The 19,241-nt window shown below is 42.1% G+C and overlaps 1 protein-coding gene across 1 annotated transcript in view; it reads right to left on the bottom strand.

The window, feature by feature from the left end:
- Positions 1 to 1,065: 1,065 nt before the first annotated feature.
- Positions 1,066 to 19,241, bottom strand: part of bmal1a (basic helix-loop-helix ARNT like 1a) — a 44,799-nt gene continuing 26,623 nt past the window's right edge. The window contains exons 9-20 of the mRNA XM_079251559.1: positions 18,261 to 18,340; positions 17,650 to 17,742; positions 16,862 to 16,979; positions 15,944 to 16,093; positions 12,468 to 12,714; positions 10,463 to 10,569; positions 10,219 to 10,369; positions 10,054 to 10,133; positions 9,844 to 9,952; positions 7,725 to 7,818; positions 5,234 to 5,327; positions 1,066 to 5,160 (exon numbers count right to left, since the gene is read on the bottom strand). Of these exons, the coding sequence (XP_079107685.1) occupies positions 5,003 to 5,160; positions 5,234 to 5,327; positions 7,725 to 7,818; positions 9,844 to 9,952; positions 10,054 to 10,133; positions 10,219 to 10,369; positions 10,463 to 10,569; positions 12,468 to 12,714; positions 15,944 to 16,093; positions 16,862 to 16,979; positions 17,650 to 17,742; positions 18,261 to 18,340 (1,481 nt within the window). The 3' untranslated portion in view covers positions 1,066 to 5,002. The remainder of the gene's footprint in view (positions 5,161 to 5,233; positions 5,328 to 7,724; positions 7,819 to 9,843; positions 9,953 to 10,053; positions 10,134 to 10,218; positions 10,370 to 10,462; positions 10,570 to 12,467; positions 12,715 to 15,943; positions 16,094 to 16,861; positions 16,980 to 17,649; positions 17,743 to 18,260; positions 18,341 to 19,241) is intronic.

The raw sequence follows: 19,241 nt of genomic DNA, 5'->3' as shown, positions 1-19,241 counted from the left end.
ACCCTAAACTCTACATTTATGACCCACACACACACACACACACCACATGTAACGGGGTGATACTGACACATAAAATGAATGTATGATGCACTGCAGCCGGCAGACCATAAAATAAACGCTGAAAAATTCACATGTTTATTTGTTAAATTAATTACATTTTCATCAACTTAGTATTTTATAGTTTATTCATGTATTAATTTCCAACTTTCATTTGAAACAATCTTTTAATAATGATTTAGTTCTGTATTACGTATTTCATTGTGGCACAAATCTGTACAAATATTCCCCTTTGTATGAAGTTCTCTGCCCTCCATCGGTCTCCAGAAGTCTTTCCAGCAGGGAGATTGTCATCATGCACGTTCAGCCAACAAATCTGCAGCGACTGTGTGATGTTTTAATGTTTCCGTCTTGCTGAATGCATGGGGAATTCAGATTTGACCAAAAACAAAGAACATTAAACTTCAGATGCTGGAATGAAGCCAGCCTAAAGAAATAACTTCAGTTCTTTTGTTATAAAATCATCAGAGGGTTTCTGAAGGTTTTGGCAGAATATGAAAGAAATATCTAAAAAAGCTGGAAACAACCTGGAAAAGGAAAAGAGAGGAATAAAATATGCATCCGCTGCAAGGATGATTATTTCATGCAGCAGCTCAAAGTGTTGGCTCATGCTTGAAATAACTTTCTGGGGCCACGAAATCAAAGACACAAACAAACCATGTTGGTTCTTCTAATTTTCAAGTAACATTTGCACATTTAAGATCTCTTCCACTGACCTCCCATCAGTTGCCAGGGGGAAGAGAAGCAGCGAGCGTTTCCTTCAGCTCGTCTCCGTGGCGAATCTTCCTGCAGCTGGATGGCAACATCATTTAAAAATACCACAGGACGCTCTGATTGGCTGAGGGAGCACATCAGGTAAAAAGCAGAGTCCTGAACAAACTGAAAGCTCTTTCTTGCTCAAAGACAGAGAAGGAAGCTCGTATTTAGTAGCAAAAAAAAAAAAAAAAAAAGACCCAAATCCACCATGACAGAAAACAAATAATTTTTATTTTAAAAATATTTCACTGCTGATACATACAATACACTCATCATACTCATATATATTTGCATAAAGTATACTCTTAACATGATAATATTTAAAGATTTGATACATTATTGTCAGGTGGGGAGGGTATATCAACAAGGAGAACACTTTAATGTAGTGTGTAGCGTTAAAAACGATGAAACAGAAAACCACTAGAGTAGATATCAGAGAGGACCTCGCCAGCTGCTTGCCGATTGGAGGAGGAGGGTGAAGGGGCGGGGCCTGAGAACAAACAGCTCCACCCACAGGGGTGTGAGGAGAACCTTTAATTGGACGCAAGACGTTTCAGCGTCGAGTTAAAGATGCAAAACCTCTGCCTGTATGGAAAGCAAACGGCTCACTTCCAAGATTCACGTTAGATTTCATCACATAAATGTTTACAAAGTAAATATAATCACAACATTAACGTTAAAGCTTCGTTTCCAAACAGGGTTTTCAGATATTTTAATACTCAGTTTTGCTGGTAAGCAAAGAAAAAGTTGCATTTTATTTGGAAAGGTGTCATATTTTTGTGCAAAAAAATTAAATTCGAAAGATATTTTTATCATAAAGGAAGACAGTTTAAGCTACTTTTAAAATCCTTTTTCTTTAAACTTGGAAAAAAAAATCCGGGTAAGGTTATATTTTTTCATACTTTACAACATGCTTATATCAATCACATAAGATCAATCACGGTAAGAAGCTGATTTCACAAAAATGACTTCAATACTGGTACTGACAAGGACTTCAATACTTCCGTCTTCACACACGATGTCTTAGACCTGCAGGTTAACACACTCCCTCATTTGGCCTGTGCAGAGAGAACATGGTCACTGTGTGACTACAGCAGGTTGTTTTTAATCCAGAGGATTTTATAAAATCTGAAAAAGATTTAAATATCACCAGATTTTCATAGTTTTGAGCAGTTAAACTGGGATTAGGATTGCATTTACAATGCTGTGTTGTTTTCTTCTTTAAAGAGCAAAATCTCACGCTTTTTTTTTTTTTTTTTTTTTTTTTTTTTTAAATTATATATTTTTTTTAATAAGGTCTAAAATGTGTGTCTGGGATCAGGAATTAGGTGGTTTTTTTTATTATTAAAATGACTTTTTTCAACATACATTTCAGAAATGCAAAGAAAATCTAAATTTTTCACTAGCATTATTTCTAGCATTTAAACGATTTATCTGGTTCCAGGTTTTTATTTTTTTTTTAATTTTTTTTTTTAAGGTTGTCATCAGAAAATCAAAATTTTTTTTTCTTCTTTCACAACCGAACAAAAAAAATTCTAATCAATTTCTTCACAGGTTATAAATATTACAATTTTTTTTTAATACTAAAAATATTTAAACAAGTTGAAACTGGTTTGCTAAACAAGTCTTGCGTTTTATAACAACTTTGGCCCAAACTCCACATTTCTTTCCATACAGGCAGCTAGCAGGGCTCCTCCTGTGTCCTCCGCGGTTCCAGTCCCGATCGGACCAGATCGGGACTGGAACCTCTGGGCGGCAGAGAGCTGGCGAGGTGAAGAAGTTGTGTTGAGGAAACTCATCAATATGGAAGAAAAACTGACGCTGAAATGAAATTTTCCATCCAGGCCGGCCGCCTCTCCTGCGCCCCGTTCACCGACATGGGACGCGATCGGAGGACGCCGAGTGGCTTCTTCCCCATTATAATGTCCTGCTCTTCATCTCCACAACCGTTCCTCTGTTTCGTTACTGGTTCCCAGTCTATAGCCCTCTGCGCTGACAAGGTAGTTTGCATTGACAGTTGTGTGTAACCACAGTACATCTGCTCACCAAAAAAATGCTTAAAGTGATGAAAATCAGAAGAAACAGCAGCGTTTCCTGGTTAAAACCGCGTCCTGTAAACGTCATATCTGCTGAAACTCATTTAAAATCTACTTTTAGCTCCTCTAATCGCCAAAGCAAATCAAACGGGCCTGGTTTTTTTTTTGTTTTTTTTTTTTTAAATACAAGCCAATTTCCTGATACCAAACTGGATCAGTCTGAGAAAACAGGGTTTAGCGACACAGGCTGAAGTGCTTCATCGGTGTAGGAGGAAGATGAGCAGCTGGGAATCCTGCGACTGACACCACAGCTTCGTATCTTAGTGAGATGATGCTAAATAGCTTGTAGGATGTGTTTACCTGGGAAAACCCGTCCGCAGGTAAATGGCAGTGAAGACGTGTCCTCATAGAAGAGCACCTGAATCGTCTCGGAGCTGAACTCTTCCTCCCGAGTGCAACGTTACTCGCATGGACGCGCACGTCTGATTCTTCCGCAGAGACATTGGGAGGGGTTTGATTTTGCTAAAATGTGCAGGAGAGACGAAAGCAGCAGGTCTTCACAAGTCCAGCTCAGGTTTCTGGGCAAAACTACAGGCTCATGGCGTTCCCGTCTCCGCCATCCTCCTGACCGCCACATGGAAACCGTTCAGAGGAAAGCAGGAGACAGGAGGCCTGCCTGCCCTCTTCCTTCAGGTCTCTTCTCACCTCCGACACATTGAGAGCATGCAAACTGGGGAAAAGGAGCTATCCCAGCATGCACTGGGTGACTGCTGACCTCCTCGCAGTCTGCATCACATCTGAGCAACAAACGTGACTCATCGGATACCGTTAGACTTGATCTTTCCTTTGTCCATCCCAGTTTCCTTTTTGGCCTTTAGAAGGGCAGAAAAACCGTTGAATTTGGCGCTTAACTCCTCGCCTCCACTGGCTGCGTCGGGCGGAGGGTCGGTTTTAAGACTAGAGATGACAAAACTACCCCAAATCTCTGACATCACAGGACATGGACAACCTTTGTCAAAGTTTCTTTACCAAGTTGTTGTAACTTATTAGAACCAGATTAGTGTTTTATAATCAAGTGTTTGTATTTAGGAGGTCGTATTAATATACTGATGTTTAACTAACAGGATGACTTTGAGACCACCAGATAAGACACTTGTTAACTTGTTAACCATGGATTTCATCCCTTTGGACTTGTGAAGACCTCCAGCTTTACTTTGCTTCCTGCAGAAGAACCGCAGGATGTCTCAGACGACGGGAAAAAGGCCGAATCTGCTGAAACGATGAAGACGAGCTGCAGCTTGGAGACAAATAAAAGCTCGTGTTAGTCGAGGAAAACAGCAGCTAGCCGTCTTTTACTAAAATCATCTCATTATCTGATGTGAGTTTAACTGACATACACCTGATTGTGTGTGTGTGTGTGTGTGTTGTTTTTATAACTGAGGAGCCTTTCGTATGAGCGGGGTGTTCACACACACACACACATATGGGGACTTGAACAAACAGTTACTGCTTAGAGGATGTTGACACGGCTGCAGCAGGACGCTAAAATCAAGCGCTCCCCCACCCCAACGCCTTACCACCCCACATAAAACCATCAACAACTGTCCATGAACGTCTCATGAGTCCTGTGTTGGTTTTTGAGGAGGGGGGCGTGCGATTGGCTGTTGACCTGGCGACGACAGAATCCAGAGCCACTGCTGTGAACAGAGCGCAGTCTGTGAAGGAACCTCGATACGTTAGCACCACAATCCCACAATGCACATTTCAGTCTGTTGTTAAGAGCAATGGTCTCTCGCCGTGGCGATGTTAGGAAGCCGACGTCGTACAAATGACGCATCATTTGGAGCAGGAGCTATTTAAAAACCTGCCCGCCTCAGTGAAGTTCAGGTCCGCCTACAAGGAATGATGAATCAAAGAAGTAGGAGTGAAATCTAAGCAACCATCCAGTCCAAAGTGGATGCAGCATCTAAGAGATACAATCTCTTCTTCTGTGGAAGTAAAACTCTTTAGTATCTACAGACTCGTCACTTCGAATACTCGCTTGTGGAGACGGGCATGTTGGTGGTGTAGTTGTGTACAGGGCAGGAAACGTGGCGGCCAGAACGCCGCCTGACTGAGCGCTCTCCATCAGTGGCTCTTCCCTTCCAGCTTCCTCACAAAGGCCAGGGCAGGTCGCTGAAGTCGACGGGGCCGCCCAGGCCGGCGTCCGCCTCCAGTAGGGACATGATGACCGCCATGGCCGCCTCGTCGTTGCTGGGGCTGCTGGAGCCGGGCTCGTCCATTATGTCTATGCTCAGGTGGGAGTTGTCACCTAAACGGAGGGCGAGTTGATTAGAAGAGAAGGCTGACACAAAACAGAGAGAGTGTGTGATGGTGTGTCTTACTCATGATGGACTGGTTGGAGTACGGGTAGCCTACAGAATCAGGTCCAGGGATGATCCCCGTACTCGGCAGGTCAGGTGTCCCGCCGTTCTGAATCTAAGGAGGCGACACATAAACACACGGATCAGTTTCCAGCCTGAATCAAGTGTTTCCACCAAGCGGCAACCTCCAGCGGTAAAAAGTGAAGCCAAAGTGTATAAAACTGCAGTTCCCCCTCCATCCACTAGGGCAGGCCTCTTCAAACGGCGGCCCAGAACCAACTTCTATGTGGCCCAGCTTATGCAAAAAAATAAACATATTAATAAAGAACCTTCAGTCATTCTTTCACTGATTGAGTAGCCTACAATCCTACGGTTGTGCAGACCATGAATGCAGCCTTTGGTTGCCTAGCAACATTAACTCCAGCGCATGTTGTTGTGTTTTGAAGTTGTAAGAGCAGCGCCAGCAAGCACGTCACTCTCTGACCCTAAAAACCCGCAGTTAACAACGAAAACCGCAGATTTAACCCCGCCTGAACTGATTAGTTTTTGTTTATTTTTCCGTCACATTCGAGCGCCGAACCGATGTGTTTAATATGCAATGAGTGTATGGCAGTTTTTAAAGACTATAACGTAAGGAGGCGCCACATTGAGAAGTTTAGTTTGACAAGATCTTTTTATGTTAAAAGTTAGGAGAAAAATGAGTGAATTTTTTATACGACTCATCCGTTTAGAAGTATTTTCATCTAAAAATTCTGTATATTTAGGGGCGTGTCCTTTTGATTGACAGGTGCCAGATCTCCCTCTGCAAGCAGGCAGAGTGTAAAACAGCCGCGTTTTAGCCGGTTAACAGCGTGGGTTAGTTTTACCTCCGTTAGTTTATTAGCTCCTGTTAGCTACAGGCAGCTTGGAGTTCACTAGATATCAATCATCCACCATGACGCTCACAGCCCTCCTTCTCAGCTCTACCTTTTTGCCCATTTTTGTATTCACTTGAAGAGATGACACACGTGATGCTGCTAAGATGGCGACGGTGGGAACTGCCCAATGAGCTTCAACTCAGCTCTTAAGAAACTTTTGGGTGACGTCACGAAGTCTCCGTCCATCTTTTATATACAGTGAGTGGTTTCCACTCGTTTACCTTCAGCCACAAGAGACGTGACGCATTAACTCCTCCACGAGAACAAAATGCAACACAAATATATGATTAGAAGCAAATATTCTCACTGACATGACTGAGGGCTGCGCTGATGCCCAGCGGCGGGTTCAGTCAAAGCAGTGGAAAACCGGCTGAGACAACAAGAACGCAGCAGAACGCGATGGTGCATGGGCCCTGAAAGCATCGCTGGGTGTTCATTTATTCATGTGTAGAGAAAGTAGGAAAGCTGTAGGAAGTTTCGTTGTTATTGGAAGAAGTGCGGTCTGCTGCGGCTGCACGTTGAAAGTTTGATCTGAGGCGACTCTGGAAACAGACTCTGTTATGGTCTCTTCTAGTTTTATGCAAATACATAAAAAAAAAAAAAGAAAAAAAAAAGAGGATGTATAAGAAGCAAATGTTTCTTTTCTTCTCTCACTTCTTTCCCAGTTTCACAAACGTGTCTTTATTTTAACCTTCGTAGGTCTTCAGGGATTTTTTTACATAAATCTTTTGACCTCTGATTTTGGCCACCATCCACGGTAGTGATGAAATCCTTAAAGTTCCTGTTATTCTCAAAACATGGCGCTCAAAGTGAGAAGGCCTCATTATGCCTTCATACTCTCAAGTTTTCTCCTAGGAGTTCACCTCCAAGCTCTGACGCAAGTTTTACACAACATACACAGTTCATGATCATACACATCCAGAAAGAGGCATAAAGAGAGGCAGAGCAGCAAACTGCAGAGGTCTGAGCTGCCATTATTCACCTGGCAGCTTCTTTCTTTTATTCCTTTAACTCAAGGGTGTCCAAAGTTGGTATATGAGGTCCGAAGTCCTGCAGGTTTTCCATGTTTCAGCCATTAACACACCTGGCTCACATTAAATGGACCCAACAACTTGTGAAGTTTTACACAAGGACAGAGTAGTCTGAGTCAGGTGCGTTGCAGCAGGGATGCATGGAAAACATGGAGGATCGGAGCTGGACACCTCTGCTTTAACTGGTCACAAACTGGTCAGCTATACTGCAGCACTGCTGCCACGGCTTCCAGTGGGACGGTACTCCATTTACTTCATTTCATCGGGGTACACGTCTGCAAGGACCCCAAAGTAGGAGTAAGATGATGGAGGAACTGCTCCGCGTCGGTTGTTAGCGTAGAGCAAAAAGGGGCCTTTAGTGTTAGTTGTGCTGATGTGAGCGTTAATAAGCCTGTAAAATAAGCCTCTGCCCTCCAGTCGGTGCGCACCGTTGGGTTCTTCCTGATGATCTTCTGTATCATTTTAATAGCGGTGAATTCTAGAAACCAGGTAATCATCATGTAAACAGGCTCATTGATGAAGTTGCTGTTCATGTGTACAACAGGCCTACTGCACGTGTTTTACCTTCTTGCCCCCTGGGGAGCAGGTGTCAGGTGGAGGGGTGCTGGTTATATTCAAGGGGCTGGAGCCACAGCTGGATGGGGACGAGCCTCGAATCCTGAAAGACATGACACGTTTTCAGTGTTCCTGGTGTACTCATCTGGTCACTGTAACTTTCATCATGAACCACCACCGCAGCCGTGTTCATACCTGGCTTTAAAACAAAAAAAACATCCGCGGTGCATCAGACTCTCGTTTGTTTTGAGCGACCACGTCTGACTGAATCTCATTTACCTGCTTTGAGTGCCACTATTTTATATTTCACGTCCCGCGTGAGTTGAATTTGCAAAAGCGTCCGGCTACAGATGCAAAACACAACAGTTAAATCCATGCACTTACCCCTAATTATGTGCATGTGAAAGCTGAACCATCCTAACCTGAGGCTGGTCGCACAAGTCCCTCACTCTAAGCTGGGTTATGCAACAGCTAGTACAGCTTTGTGCAAAGCAAATGGCTAATTATAGGAGCAGGTACCTGCTGCAAAGCAGGACAAATTCTCTGCTTCCTTCCAGCAGAGGCGTGTCAGCCGAGTCGGTGCTCCTTCAGCAAGACGGACAACACGAACATAATTAGTGCTGCGTTATTATCGCTGCTATTGACTGGCACTCAGAAGATGGAAGAAGATATGGCTGTTTCGATGATTCAGGCACATTTTTGGGAACGGGAATAATTTTGTGAATCACCTGAACTTCATTTTGCAGCTCATACAGATCCAAGTTATTATTACTAAGTTATTACATATTATTACTAAGTGCTAGTTTTGTATCGTGACCGCTCTTTGCTTGTCTTATGAGCTCATCGTGGAAAGGACGGCTCTTTCTGGCATGTTTATAAACAGCTTACTAGTGTAAAACATTTAATGTACATGTAAACAATACATCCTATGAGCTCAAGACAAAAATACAATCCTCTACCTAGAAAACACACGCAATGACGGAAAACGCAGCAAAACCGAGTAAAAGGGGGATTTTCCTGTGTTATCATGACAACATGATTGAAGATGTATTAAAGCTGGGGTAGGTAATGTTGGGGAGTTAGGAAGATGTGAAAGTAGCACCCTGTCTTGGCTCCTCCCCCTCTGGTTTTACTCCTTGCGTGATCCGAGGCTTTCTTCTTACCTCCGCCAAGGAGGTTATGTTTTTACCTGCATTTATCTGTTTTTGTTTAAGATAACTCAAAAAGTTATGGAGTTGTTGGAAATGTGAAAAGAAAGAACAGATTTAATGTTGGTGGTGATCCGGATCACTGTTTGGATCCAGGAACTTTGTAGAGGCCTTGGAGGAGGTTTGCGGACTCCAAGTGCTTTTCTAGTTCGCAGTTTTTTTCAACCAACAATTTTCTCTTTCTCGGCTGTTTAGCAGGAGGCGGCAAATAAACCGAGTCGGGTCGGGAAATCCTTCCTGCATTTTCTCAGCCATGTTTGCCTTCCGAGTTTCATCTTCACTACTTTGTATTTTCATCCTAACACGCTATTTATATGCAGGGTGTGGCTATCAGGGATGTGCTGCTGGAGGGGGAGGAGGGGAGCCGGGAGAAGAAACTTATGGAATATAAGAAACTAACAACTTCATTTTGGTCCAAACAGTTTTAACAGATTTACAGTAAACTGAGGGGTCTAACTATATTTTTTATTGTTCATGATTACAAAATGTACAGACTACTATCAGGACGAGGAACCACTTCACCCAGAGTAAAAAATGTCTGAGCAACATTACCTTCCCCAGCTTTAATGGAGACAACGTATCATTTTTGCAGCGTTTCAGCCATTAGCAGATGTCTCAGTGGTAATTTTCCATTTAACTTTCATGTTTTCTAAAAAATGGAGAAATGACTCAGAGAACATGTGAAACGCTTTGACCCTGCACACAGTTTCTTCCAGAAGCTTTCCGGCTGCCAGCGTGTACAGCAGGCTTCTGCTATCTGATAAATCACGCCCTGGCTTCGCTCTGCGACACCTCTTATCTCTGGTCTACATTTTAAAACGAGGCCACTGTGGGTTTTTTTCATTGCAGGGATAAACAGGCTTTTGGAGTCGGACAGCTTTTTTTTCTTTTTTTTTTTTCTACAGCTTTGCTGCTCTCACCTCTGAATCTCCATCACCTCCTCCGCTATCATGCGGCCAATCTTCCCGGCTCCTGGTCTCGTACCACCGGGGATGCCAGGCACAGTCTGCAGCGCCCGTCTCCCCCCGCCTGCAGATCAGTAGCAACCAGAAAATGAGGAAATCACTCACTAAATCAGTTTCTTTTTATTTTTATTAGCCATGAATGTAGGGAGGGAGGAACTACTTCACCTTCTGAGGTCAGAACACTGTCCATGCTTTGTGGAGAGGCAGCAGACTGAGGGTAATCTGATCCTTCCAGCATTGGACACCTAGAGAGAAGCATCACATTCTGTCCATCTGCATCGTGTTTTTTGGGTTTTACGGCTCGACATGTTCAGGTGTCTGGATACTTACGACACAACAGTGTTGGTAGAGACGATGTACTCCACCTCCTTGGTCCAGGGGTTCATAAAGCTGAACCATCTGCTCCTCAATGTGATGAAGGAGCCGTCTTTGATTTTAAATTTGTAACAATTGGTGTTGATCTTCTCCCTCATCTGCAGCACTGTGAACATTGGAGGTAGAAGAGCGTCATACGGTTAGTCATTTCTCTCCTGAGCGCCGTCAGTGGAAAACTGCAGGTCTCACAGCTGGATACCTTGTCTGTGACACTCTGCCAAGTGGCCGATGTCATCCTGGTGGAAATACTCGTAGAAGGAGGTTCCGAGTAGCTCTTGGGGCAGGTATGCTAGAATCGCTGTGGCTCTGGAGAAACAAAAACACACAGGGTGTGTGTGTTTTTTTAATCAGCTTCTGGTATTTAGCTCCTCAGAAGAACAATCCTACGATGGCTGAGGTGTTGAGCAGAATGTGAGCGGCTGTGACTCGGTCCAAACTGTGATTCCCAGACAGCTGGGTCACAGCTTCTCCATAACGGTGTGTTCAGACCAAACATGTTTTGAGCGTCCAGAGCGGCAGGTTTCCATGTAAAGTCTATGGGGAGGCGCGGCAAGGGGGCGTCGAGCTTTCTCGCATCACGTTTTGAGTGTCGGCATTCTGCGCGTCAAAAGCCAGAGATGGGCAAAGCTGAACTTTTGCCGCTTGACGCGGGGCGTCAACCAATCAGAGCGATCAGCTTACAGCTCCTGGAAGATTCCTGTGGTGAACCCAGACACGGGGCTGAGATGCCATTACTCCGGGCAACAGTTAGTTTTTTTTTTAGCAAGGAATGGTTATCTTGAGTATTACTGATTTGGCAACGTAGCAGGATACTTTAGGGTTAGGGGGCGGCTCTCTGCTGAGTGTGGCTCTTGTTGCATTAACACTGACTATCACTGCCCTACGACAACGTCCTCTAGCTTTATTTATTAAATAAAACCATGCCATATCTCTACTGAATCCGCCATCATTCAAACTGACCGGAAGGAAAGCGCCGCCTCCCTCCTCTCTTTTCCGCTGCGTTTGCCGCTCGCTCCAGACACACAAGCGGCAGACGCGGCAGGAGCGTTGGGAGCGTTTTGGGCGTCGGACACAAAAGTGGCAGTTTTAGTGACCAGCGTCGAGCGTTCAGCGTTTAAACGCTCACAGCGCATTTGGTCTGAACACACTGTAAGTCAGACATGTCCAGTCCCTGAGGGCCACAACCCTGCAGGTTTTCCATGTATCCCTGTTCCACCATACCTGACTCCAACTAATCAGTCATTGTGCAGAACTTCATTGGTTGGATCCATTTAATGGAAGCCAAGTGTGTTGGAGCAGGGATGCATGGAAAACCTGCACGACAGCGGCCCTCGAGGACAGACTTTGGACACTCCTGCCATAAGTGCAGCTAATGTGTGAAGTTGCTGGTGGTCAGAGCTATCACAAGTGGTCCAAGGAAGGGAAAGCAGACAGCTAAGGCTTAGCGATGGAAGTAGAGAGAATTCTGGGTTTCTAGGATGCGGGCAACACAGACAAGATGGTGGGATATGAAAATGAAACTGGAATCATTACCAAAATGTGGAATATTGTTGGAATTCGCTTATATATGGACATTTATTTCAACCAATACAAAGGTTTTTCATGATGAGTTAGACAAATGGAGAAGAGTTAGAAGAGAGTTTAATGTGTTGTGATTGATACGTGAGGCCTTCATCTCTTCCCCTCTTCCTCAGAACACCTTTCCTTCATGGCTCAGGGATATTTAGCAGGTAAAGAGATCTACTTTGTGTATCAGCACCCCTAGACTAATGACATGAAGAAATTACTCCATGAAATGTCTCAACTGTTAATATCTATCCTCTGCTTAGTTGGATTTTATTTATTTTTTGCTGTTTGAGAGATTCAGTATCGTGTTTTCTTCATGAATAAGTCTATCATATCCGGATCTGCGAAGCCGTTTCACCAAACGTTGTTTAAATGTTTTCCTTTATCCTGAAAGCTGCGTAGGAAGCAGAATTAGCAAACATTCATTATTAACGCCTCCTGCGTTGGATGGAGTTCAGCATGTCGCGGTGTAAATCAGTCCCACAGCTTCTTTCCTCAGTCTGTAGCCATCATGTCAGCTCATCTCTCCTCTCTCAGATCTCTTTCCCATTCACAAAAAAAACATCTTAAAGCGTTTCACTGATACGACAGAAACTGGGAAAGATTAGGAATCGACAGGATGCTGTTATCCTGCTCACCTCTGGTCGACAAACACGAACTTTCCGTCGATGGCGTGCCGGGAGACGTACTCGGTGGGCTTCACCCTGATGTCTGCCGGACTGGGTTGGGGGACGATGTGTGGGTGAAGGCGGCCGATGGCGACCAGGCAGCTCAGGTTGCAGCCTTCGTTGTCCGGCTCGTTGTCCTCGTCCAGCCCCATCTTGGTGGGCGGCCAGCTCTTCAGGTAGCCTGTGCTGTGGATGGTGCAGAAGCTCTTACGGTCAGCTGTTATGGGAAGAGAAGGAAAAAAGAGAGGGTATGATGAGAGACAGAGGATTCATTCATCTTTATAAAAATCTGATCAGACATGTTTAACAAAGCTACATAACACTGAGAGTTCACAAAGTGTCTTACACAACCAAATAAACCATACTGGCACCATACTGTCTCAGATTTACTTTTCTAATTCAATACTTCTGTCTAGTGCAACATTAAAAGGTCGGTAAAGTAATTAAAGGGGTCAATGACGCATTAACGCAAAACCTTTTTAACAGCGTCTGTTGGTTTTTTTTTTTTTAATATGGGAGGTAAAATCTAAATTCTAATCAATAATAACTTTAAGGTTGTTTTAATCTTAGTTAAAGATTGAAATTAAAACAGATTTAATTTAGGTTGTTTTGTTAGAGGTTGGGACCCTATCCAAGCTATTATCAGGCAAAATAAAGAGGTACACAGTGGTCAGGACATCAGTCCATCACAGGCCAACTCTGACAGAACAAACAACCCGGAGAGAACCTGCACAGACATGCAAACTCCACACAGAAACACCCAGCTTATCTCATACGATTTTACTATTTACTAAGACCAACTGCAGCTCATGTTTGGTGTCACCATGTGTCAAAAAGAGTTTTTTCAGGATAGAGAACCATTATTTTTGTTCCTTATTAAACAAAGACAGAGCGTGCTGATCTTCGGCTGCCCCTAAGTAGAAATTACCATCAGTTCAAGTCATCAACATCAGCAGTTCCCAAACCTTGTGAGCCAAGATCCCTGAGATGATGTAAATGTTTGATCGCGAGAAGCAACAGAGTTGTCCTAATAGTAGTCCCTGAGTGGAAATAAATGTCTGTTAGCAACACGGTGAGTGCAATCTTTTTTTATTTATATACATACTATTATTATGAAAAAGTGATATAACACTGCAGATTTAGCAAACAGATTCCCCAAATAAACCCTACATTTGTGGCTGGACTGTAAACCTCCTGGACAGGATATAAACACCTGGAAAACTTCTAAAGATGGACTTTTAGGTGATGTGCTTCATCACAGTCTTCCCCACAGTTACACACTACTGTTCCTGTTGACAATATGATGAGTGGAGTTTTAATGATCAGCCTCTAAAAAGTCAGAAACTGACTCTAAAAGACAGATGAGCAGGATTTTTTTTCCCTTTGGAAATGACTTATTTGATGAATTCTATTTTAATAAGACTTCTCTACATCCACATGTCCCTCTGAGTCACTGAGGCAGTAAAACCCGACAGATTTCTACTTTGTGCCCAGAATAAAGCAAAGAGCCATGGGGGGGGGGGGGGGGGTGAAGTTTGTGTGCATGAAATATTCAGCGAAACGCTAAAAATACTCAGCATGGGTGGTGAAACTGCTGCGTGGCTTTAAGAGCCTCAGGTTCACTTTAGTCCCCCCACCGAGGAAGTGACGCGCAGCCAGCCGTACGTTTTATCTGCTCTGACCATGAAACATGTTCCAGGTAGAGCTTGTTAAGATGGGAAGAAACTTCTTAGAATTCAGATAGAAGCTGAGGTGGGAGGTTGTGGAGTCAGAATATAACACATTAGGAGGTGAAAAGCTTCACTCTTCAGATCTGAGGATTTATGGAGCCGTTTGTCTCAACACAACACAACACAACTATAGCCGGGAGGTAAATGACTAAAACCCTCTTGCTGACATCCATAACTTGAATTTTTAATCTTCCTACATGGTGTGTGATCTAACGCAGCACTCAGGAGTGCTTCCGCTGCATTTGTCACAGTAGAAATCACGATGCACAATAACATGGGGGGGGTGGTGGACTTTTCCGGTACTTATAACTGTGAGGTATATTTCTGTGAGTAACGAAGGGCAGAGCGAAGATTAGCCCACACTTACACCATGCAGCTGTGAAGCAAGCAAGAAAAAGAACACACACACAAGCTTTTATGACTTCACTTTGGAATCTAGTCCATGGCAGGGTGAGGATATAGGACTGACAGAAATTGAATAACTGGATTCAACTGGATTGTTTTTCTATTGCAAGTAAGAACAAATAATTTCAAAGCTAAAAAGACATCATTTTAATTTGATAAATTCATTGAAAGGCCAACAAATCCTGGCGTTTATGTGATTTCCTGCATTTCATAGTTCTTGTTTGGCTATCATCTAAGTAAGATTAAAAATCTTAAACTGAGTACACATATGCTTCTTCTTTTTTTTTTTTTTAAAAAGGTAAGATAATTCTTAGTTTTTATGCCAGAGAATTCCTCTTGTTTTAAGAGTATTTTTACTTGTTTTGGGAAGTCTTGACAAGCCAAATTTTCTTGTTCTGTTGGGAGATAATTTATCTTATTTTAAGCAACATTTACCCAATTTTTGTATATTTTTTTTCTTGTTTTTTAAAGCTGAGTTTTTGCATTGTGGGAGCTCTTTGCACATGTACAGATGTAAAATGACTAAATATATCAGATATACGGGTCTACATGCACAAACGTGTCGGGGTATTGTGAAAAATCTTTGTATTAGTCCGATTTCTCATCATCCGATGATGGCAGTTCTCTCATAAATTATATTAACTTTTTCTGTAGACATGATCACTTGAATCATCTGATAACTCCAGAAATCAGGCAATAGTCCGCTTTTCAGTGAGCATGTAAACAGGCTGCATGACATCTGTTAATGTGCTTTTCTTAGCAACACAAAATCTTTCAGCCAATTCGAGGAGATTAATGAACAAATCCACCTCACTGAAGACCAGTCCAGGATCTCTTTCCATCTCATTACTCTGAGAGACAAATCAAACAAATTACCAGCTAATAATTAATCAAAATGTTTGCTTTAAACAGCTGTTGGTGTCATATCCATGATTTTGTTTTAGAACAGAAGAGTTGACTAAGAGCTGCATTGAAAGGGGCACACCCCACTGACTGTGTAATGGAAATGCTTTTGTGCCAACAGAGGTGTGATTCCTTCCTCTGGTAAGGATGCCTCTAAAAATAGGAAATGGAAAACAAAAGAAGAAAAAAAAAAAAAGGAAAGAGAGAGAAAAACTGGAAAAACTAGAGCTTTTAAGTTCACAAGACTGTAAGAGAAATCCGGAAACAGCCGTGTGTCTTTTGTGTATGTGAGGTGTAAAGTGAGGGAAGATGAAGAAAACTGATGATGAGATGCTGCTGCAGGACAAAGATGCCTTTTCTCCTGCAGGAGAATACCGAGCAGCGGCGCCACGAAGATCGTTTCTGTACCTTTTTTCTTGGAGCAGGTGGAGGGGAAGTCTTTATCCTCAACTTTAACTGAAGGCCTGTTGCATTTCATTCTGCAGAAAAACGACCGCCGGGCTCCAGAACAGAGTCGAGATGGACCGGGGGTGATATCCGTCTTCACAGGAAGACCGGCTGAAACACACGCGCACACACACACACACACGCGCGCACACACACACACACACAAACACACAGTACAACTTCAGATAACCGGGTCAAAACTTAGATTTTTCCTTTTTCTTTTCTCAGTAAATCTGTTGTGCTGCCATAATAATGGCATAATATACCCACTTTTCATTGCGTTAGGAAAGACAGATTTTAGGGAAAATGGGCTGAAATGATCCTTCTGACACTCCTGAAGCCAAATTCAATCATTCTTTCAATTGTAGTGGCTTTAAATGAAGCCTATTTCCCCCATTTTATCTCCTGCTGGGTATGTGAGTCATTTCAGTCCACTTATTACATGTCATTAAGTCTCTGCAGGGCTCTGCCACATTATGTACAATTCTTTTGTTTATAGCTTTTAGAAAGGTTTCCTTCCAGGTTCTGCGGCCAAATAAAAAAAAAAAAATCCAGGCCAAAAGGCAGCTTTTATAATGGCTGATATGTGATTTTTATAATTCATTAATGACTTTGTGTGAAGAAGGCCGCAATCAAAATGAACAAAAACCTTTATTCTGAAAAACCGATAAGAACTGCAGCCAGTTGCAGCGTGGCGTCTGCATTTAGCCTCGACATATCTGACTACTACTATTTTTCCTGGTATTACCAAGAAGTGTCAAACAGATTAATACGCACAGTCAAGGTGGCGGGAAGGAAAAACGTAGGAAGGTGATGAGATCAACTTTAATTAAAGTTTTTGTCTCCAAAAAAATAGCAGCTGTGTGTGTCCTTGCTTACTTTTCGCGTCAATGAGCCTCTCCCGTGGAGCTGTATCTGAGGAAGACAGCTGCTCTTTGACTTTGGCGATGTCCTTGGGATGAAGGTAGTCGAATAGGCTCTGACCTATCAGGTCATTCTGGGGAAAACAGAAGAGAAACATGAGATAAAGCAGGAGAAAAGCAGGCGCAAACTAATTTAAAGAACATTTAATCCTGAAGTCACTTCTGTGACGCAGACGTTTGGCCAGGAAGCTGCAAAGCATCTAAAACTGTTTCACAATGATGATGATCTTTTTTTTGTTAAATAAAAACACAAACTTTGCAGGTTTCTGAAAATCCACAAGCCTTCTTTTTTTCCTCTCTGTATTTTACAGTGTGTGGGTGTGTACATGTACATGTATATCTGTTTGAGTGTATGTATGTGTGTATATGGTGCAGGAGAGGGGGTGTGAGGTGTTTTTAAATGTGTAAAGCACTTTGTGTCGTGTTTTTAATATATGAAAAGTGCTTTATAAATCAAATTTGATTGATTCATTGATAGAAAATGACTCCCTGTTTATCAATGGGCTGAATCCAGACTGAAACACTTTTCTCTTGTTAAAAACCATCAGTTCTGATTATAAATGCCTCTCTCTAATAAAAATGCTCCACACACCACCCAGTTTCACTACAGCACCATATTATTTCCACCTCTGACCTCGACTGCTACTGCAGTGCTGCTTCGCTAATAAATGGCCTCATGGTTAAAAAGAAATAAAACACGTTGTGAACAAAAAGGCTCTTTTTCTTGTCCCTCGGTCAGCGTACCTGGGTGTAGTTGAGAATCTTGTAGACAGATTCAGAAACAAAGAGGATTTTGCCACGATCACACCCCACCACAAACAGGAAGCCATCAGCAGCCTGCGTTGATACAGAAAACACACAAATACAGATTTGAAGGACTTTTTTTCCTGTGAAACACAGTAAAATAAAGATACTTTAATGATTCAGATCATTAGAATACACACTAACACACTGTATAATGAACACATGAATAAAGCAGCTACAGCCTAAAACACAAGCTTACAACTGAATGTTAACAGACTGAATATCAGAGCCAGATTTTTTTCCCTATTTTAAAGCTTAAATGATCCAAGCCAGGGATCAGCAACTCAGGTAAAAAAGCCAAATATGCCTGTGGAACTGAGTTTAAGAGACGTCTAAAGTTAAAGACATGTTGAAAAACATCTAAAACACACTGCTTGCAGACAAACTGCAGTATAATAAGCTGCACAGAGAACATTTGGGAAGATCAGTGAGCTGGAAGCAGCAGGATGTGTCAGTGAGTGAAGCTGAACCGAGGACGGCGGGCAAAACGAGCAAAAAGAACTGAATATTTCATGTCCGAGGTGAAGATGTCCGATCATTTTCAAACTCACTCTTAATATCAAATGCTTCAGTTCATCGTCTGAGAGGAAGGAAGGCTTGTAGTTTGCTTCTGTGTATGGGTTGGCTGCACCTGTACATGACAGAAAACACAGCTCACACCTGCAGGTATTCCCATGTCCACGCATGACAACTCACACACTCATTTTTACTTTACACGTAGTTCCAGCTTGTCTGGATCCTGGTCATCAATGTAAATGATCAGGATCAAAATCCATGTGACACTTTCTCTTTTCTTCTATAACCTTTACATTTTTACTGCGCAGAGCTGTGAAGGATTACACACATTTCATCTCTAAAACCAACAAAATAAAGTTGTATAACAATCCAATGTGATACTTCTCAATTTTTCTGTCCAGTTTTATATTTGATCAGGAATGCAACAAATTATTACTTTTATTGCTTTAGTCATTGTCTGCTTAGACTCAGAAAAGCAAAATTAAAAAAAAAGAAAAGAAATTGCTTTCCCAACTGGATGATGCTACAGTAAGAGAAAGAAAGAAAACTAATAAGACATTGTTTTGTAATTTAAGAGAAAAAAAATGGTCTTCTCTTGAATCCCAAAAAAAAGCAAAGGAGAAAAGATTCTTTAATTAACCTCCAAAAAAGTTATCTTTATTATATAACGGAGAACATAATGCAAAGTATAAGCTGCACCTTTAATGTCTGTACAGACATAACTTTAAAACATAAAGAAAAAAGAAAAATCAATAAAAATATACAAAAATTCAAATAAAATAATACTCAATAAAACAAAACAAAAAAACACCAAAAAAAACAAACCTAACAAAATAAAACATAACAAAATTATTAATTAAAAAATTAAATAAAACAATTAAAAAAAAATTACAAAAAACAAAACAAAAAAAAAAGAAAATGAACCAAAAACAAAAAGCTTGTTTTTTATTTAGATCAGTGTGACTGACGGTGGTTCTACTGAAAGATTATTCAGATCGGTTTCTGCCCTTCACCTT

Source organism: Telmatherina bonti, assembly GCF_933228915.1.
Source record: "Telmatherina bonti genome assembly, chromosome: 2".
Taxonomy (NCBI): Eukaryota; Metazoa; Chordata; class Actinopteri; order Atheriniformes; family Telmatherinidae; genus Telmatherina; species Telmatherina bonti.
Note: the sequence above shows the minus strand (reverse complement) of the source record. Positions and strands in the feature narration are given on the sequence as shown.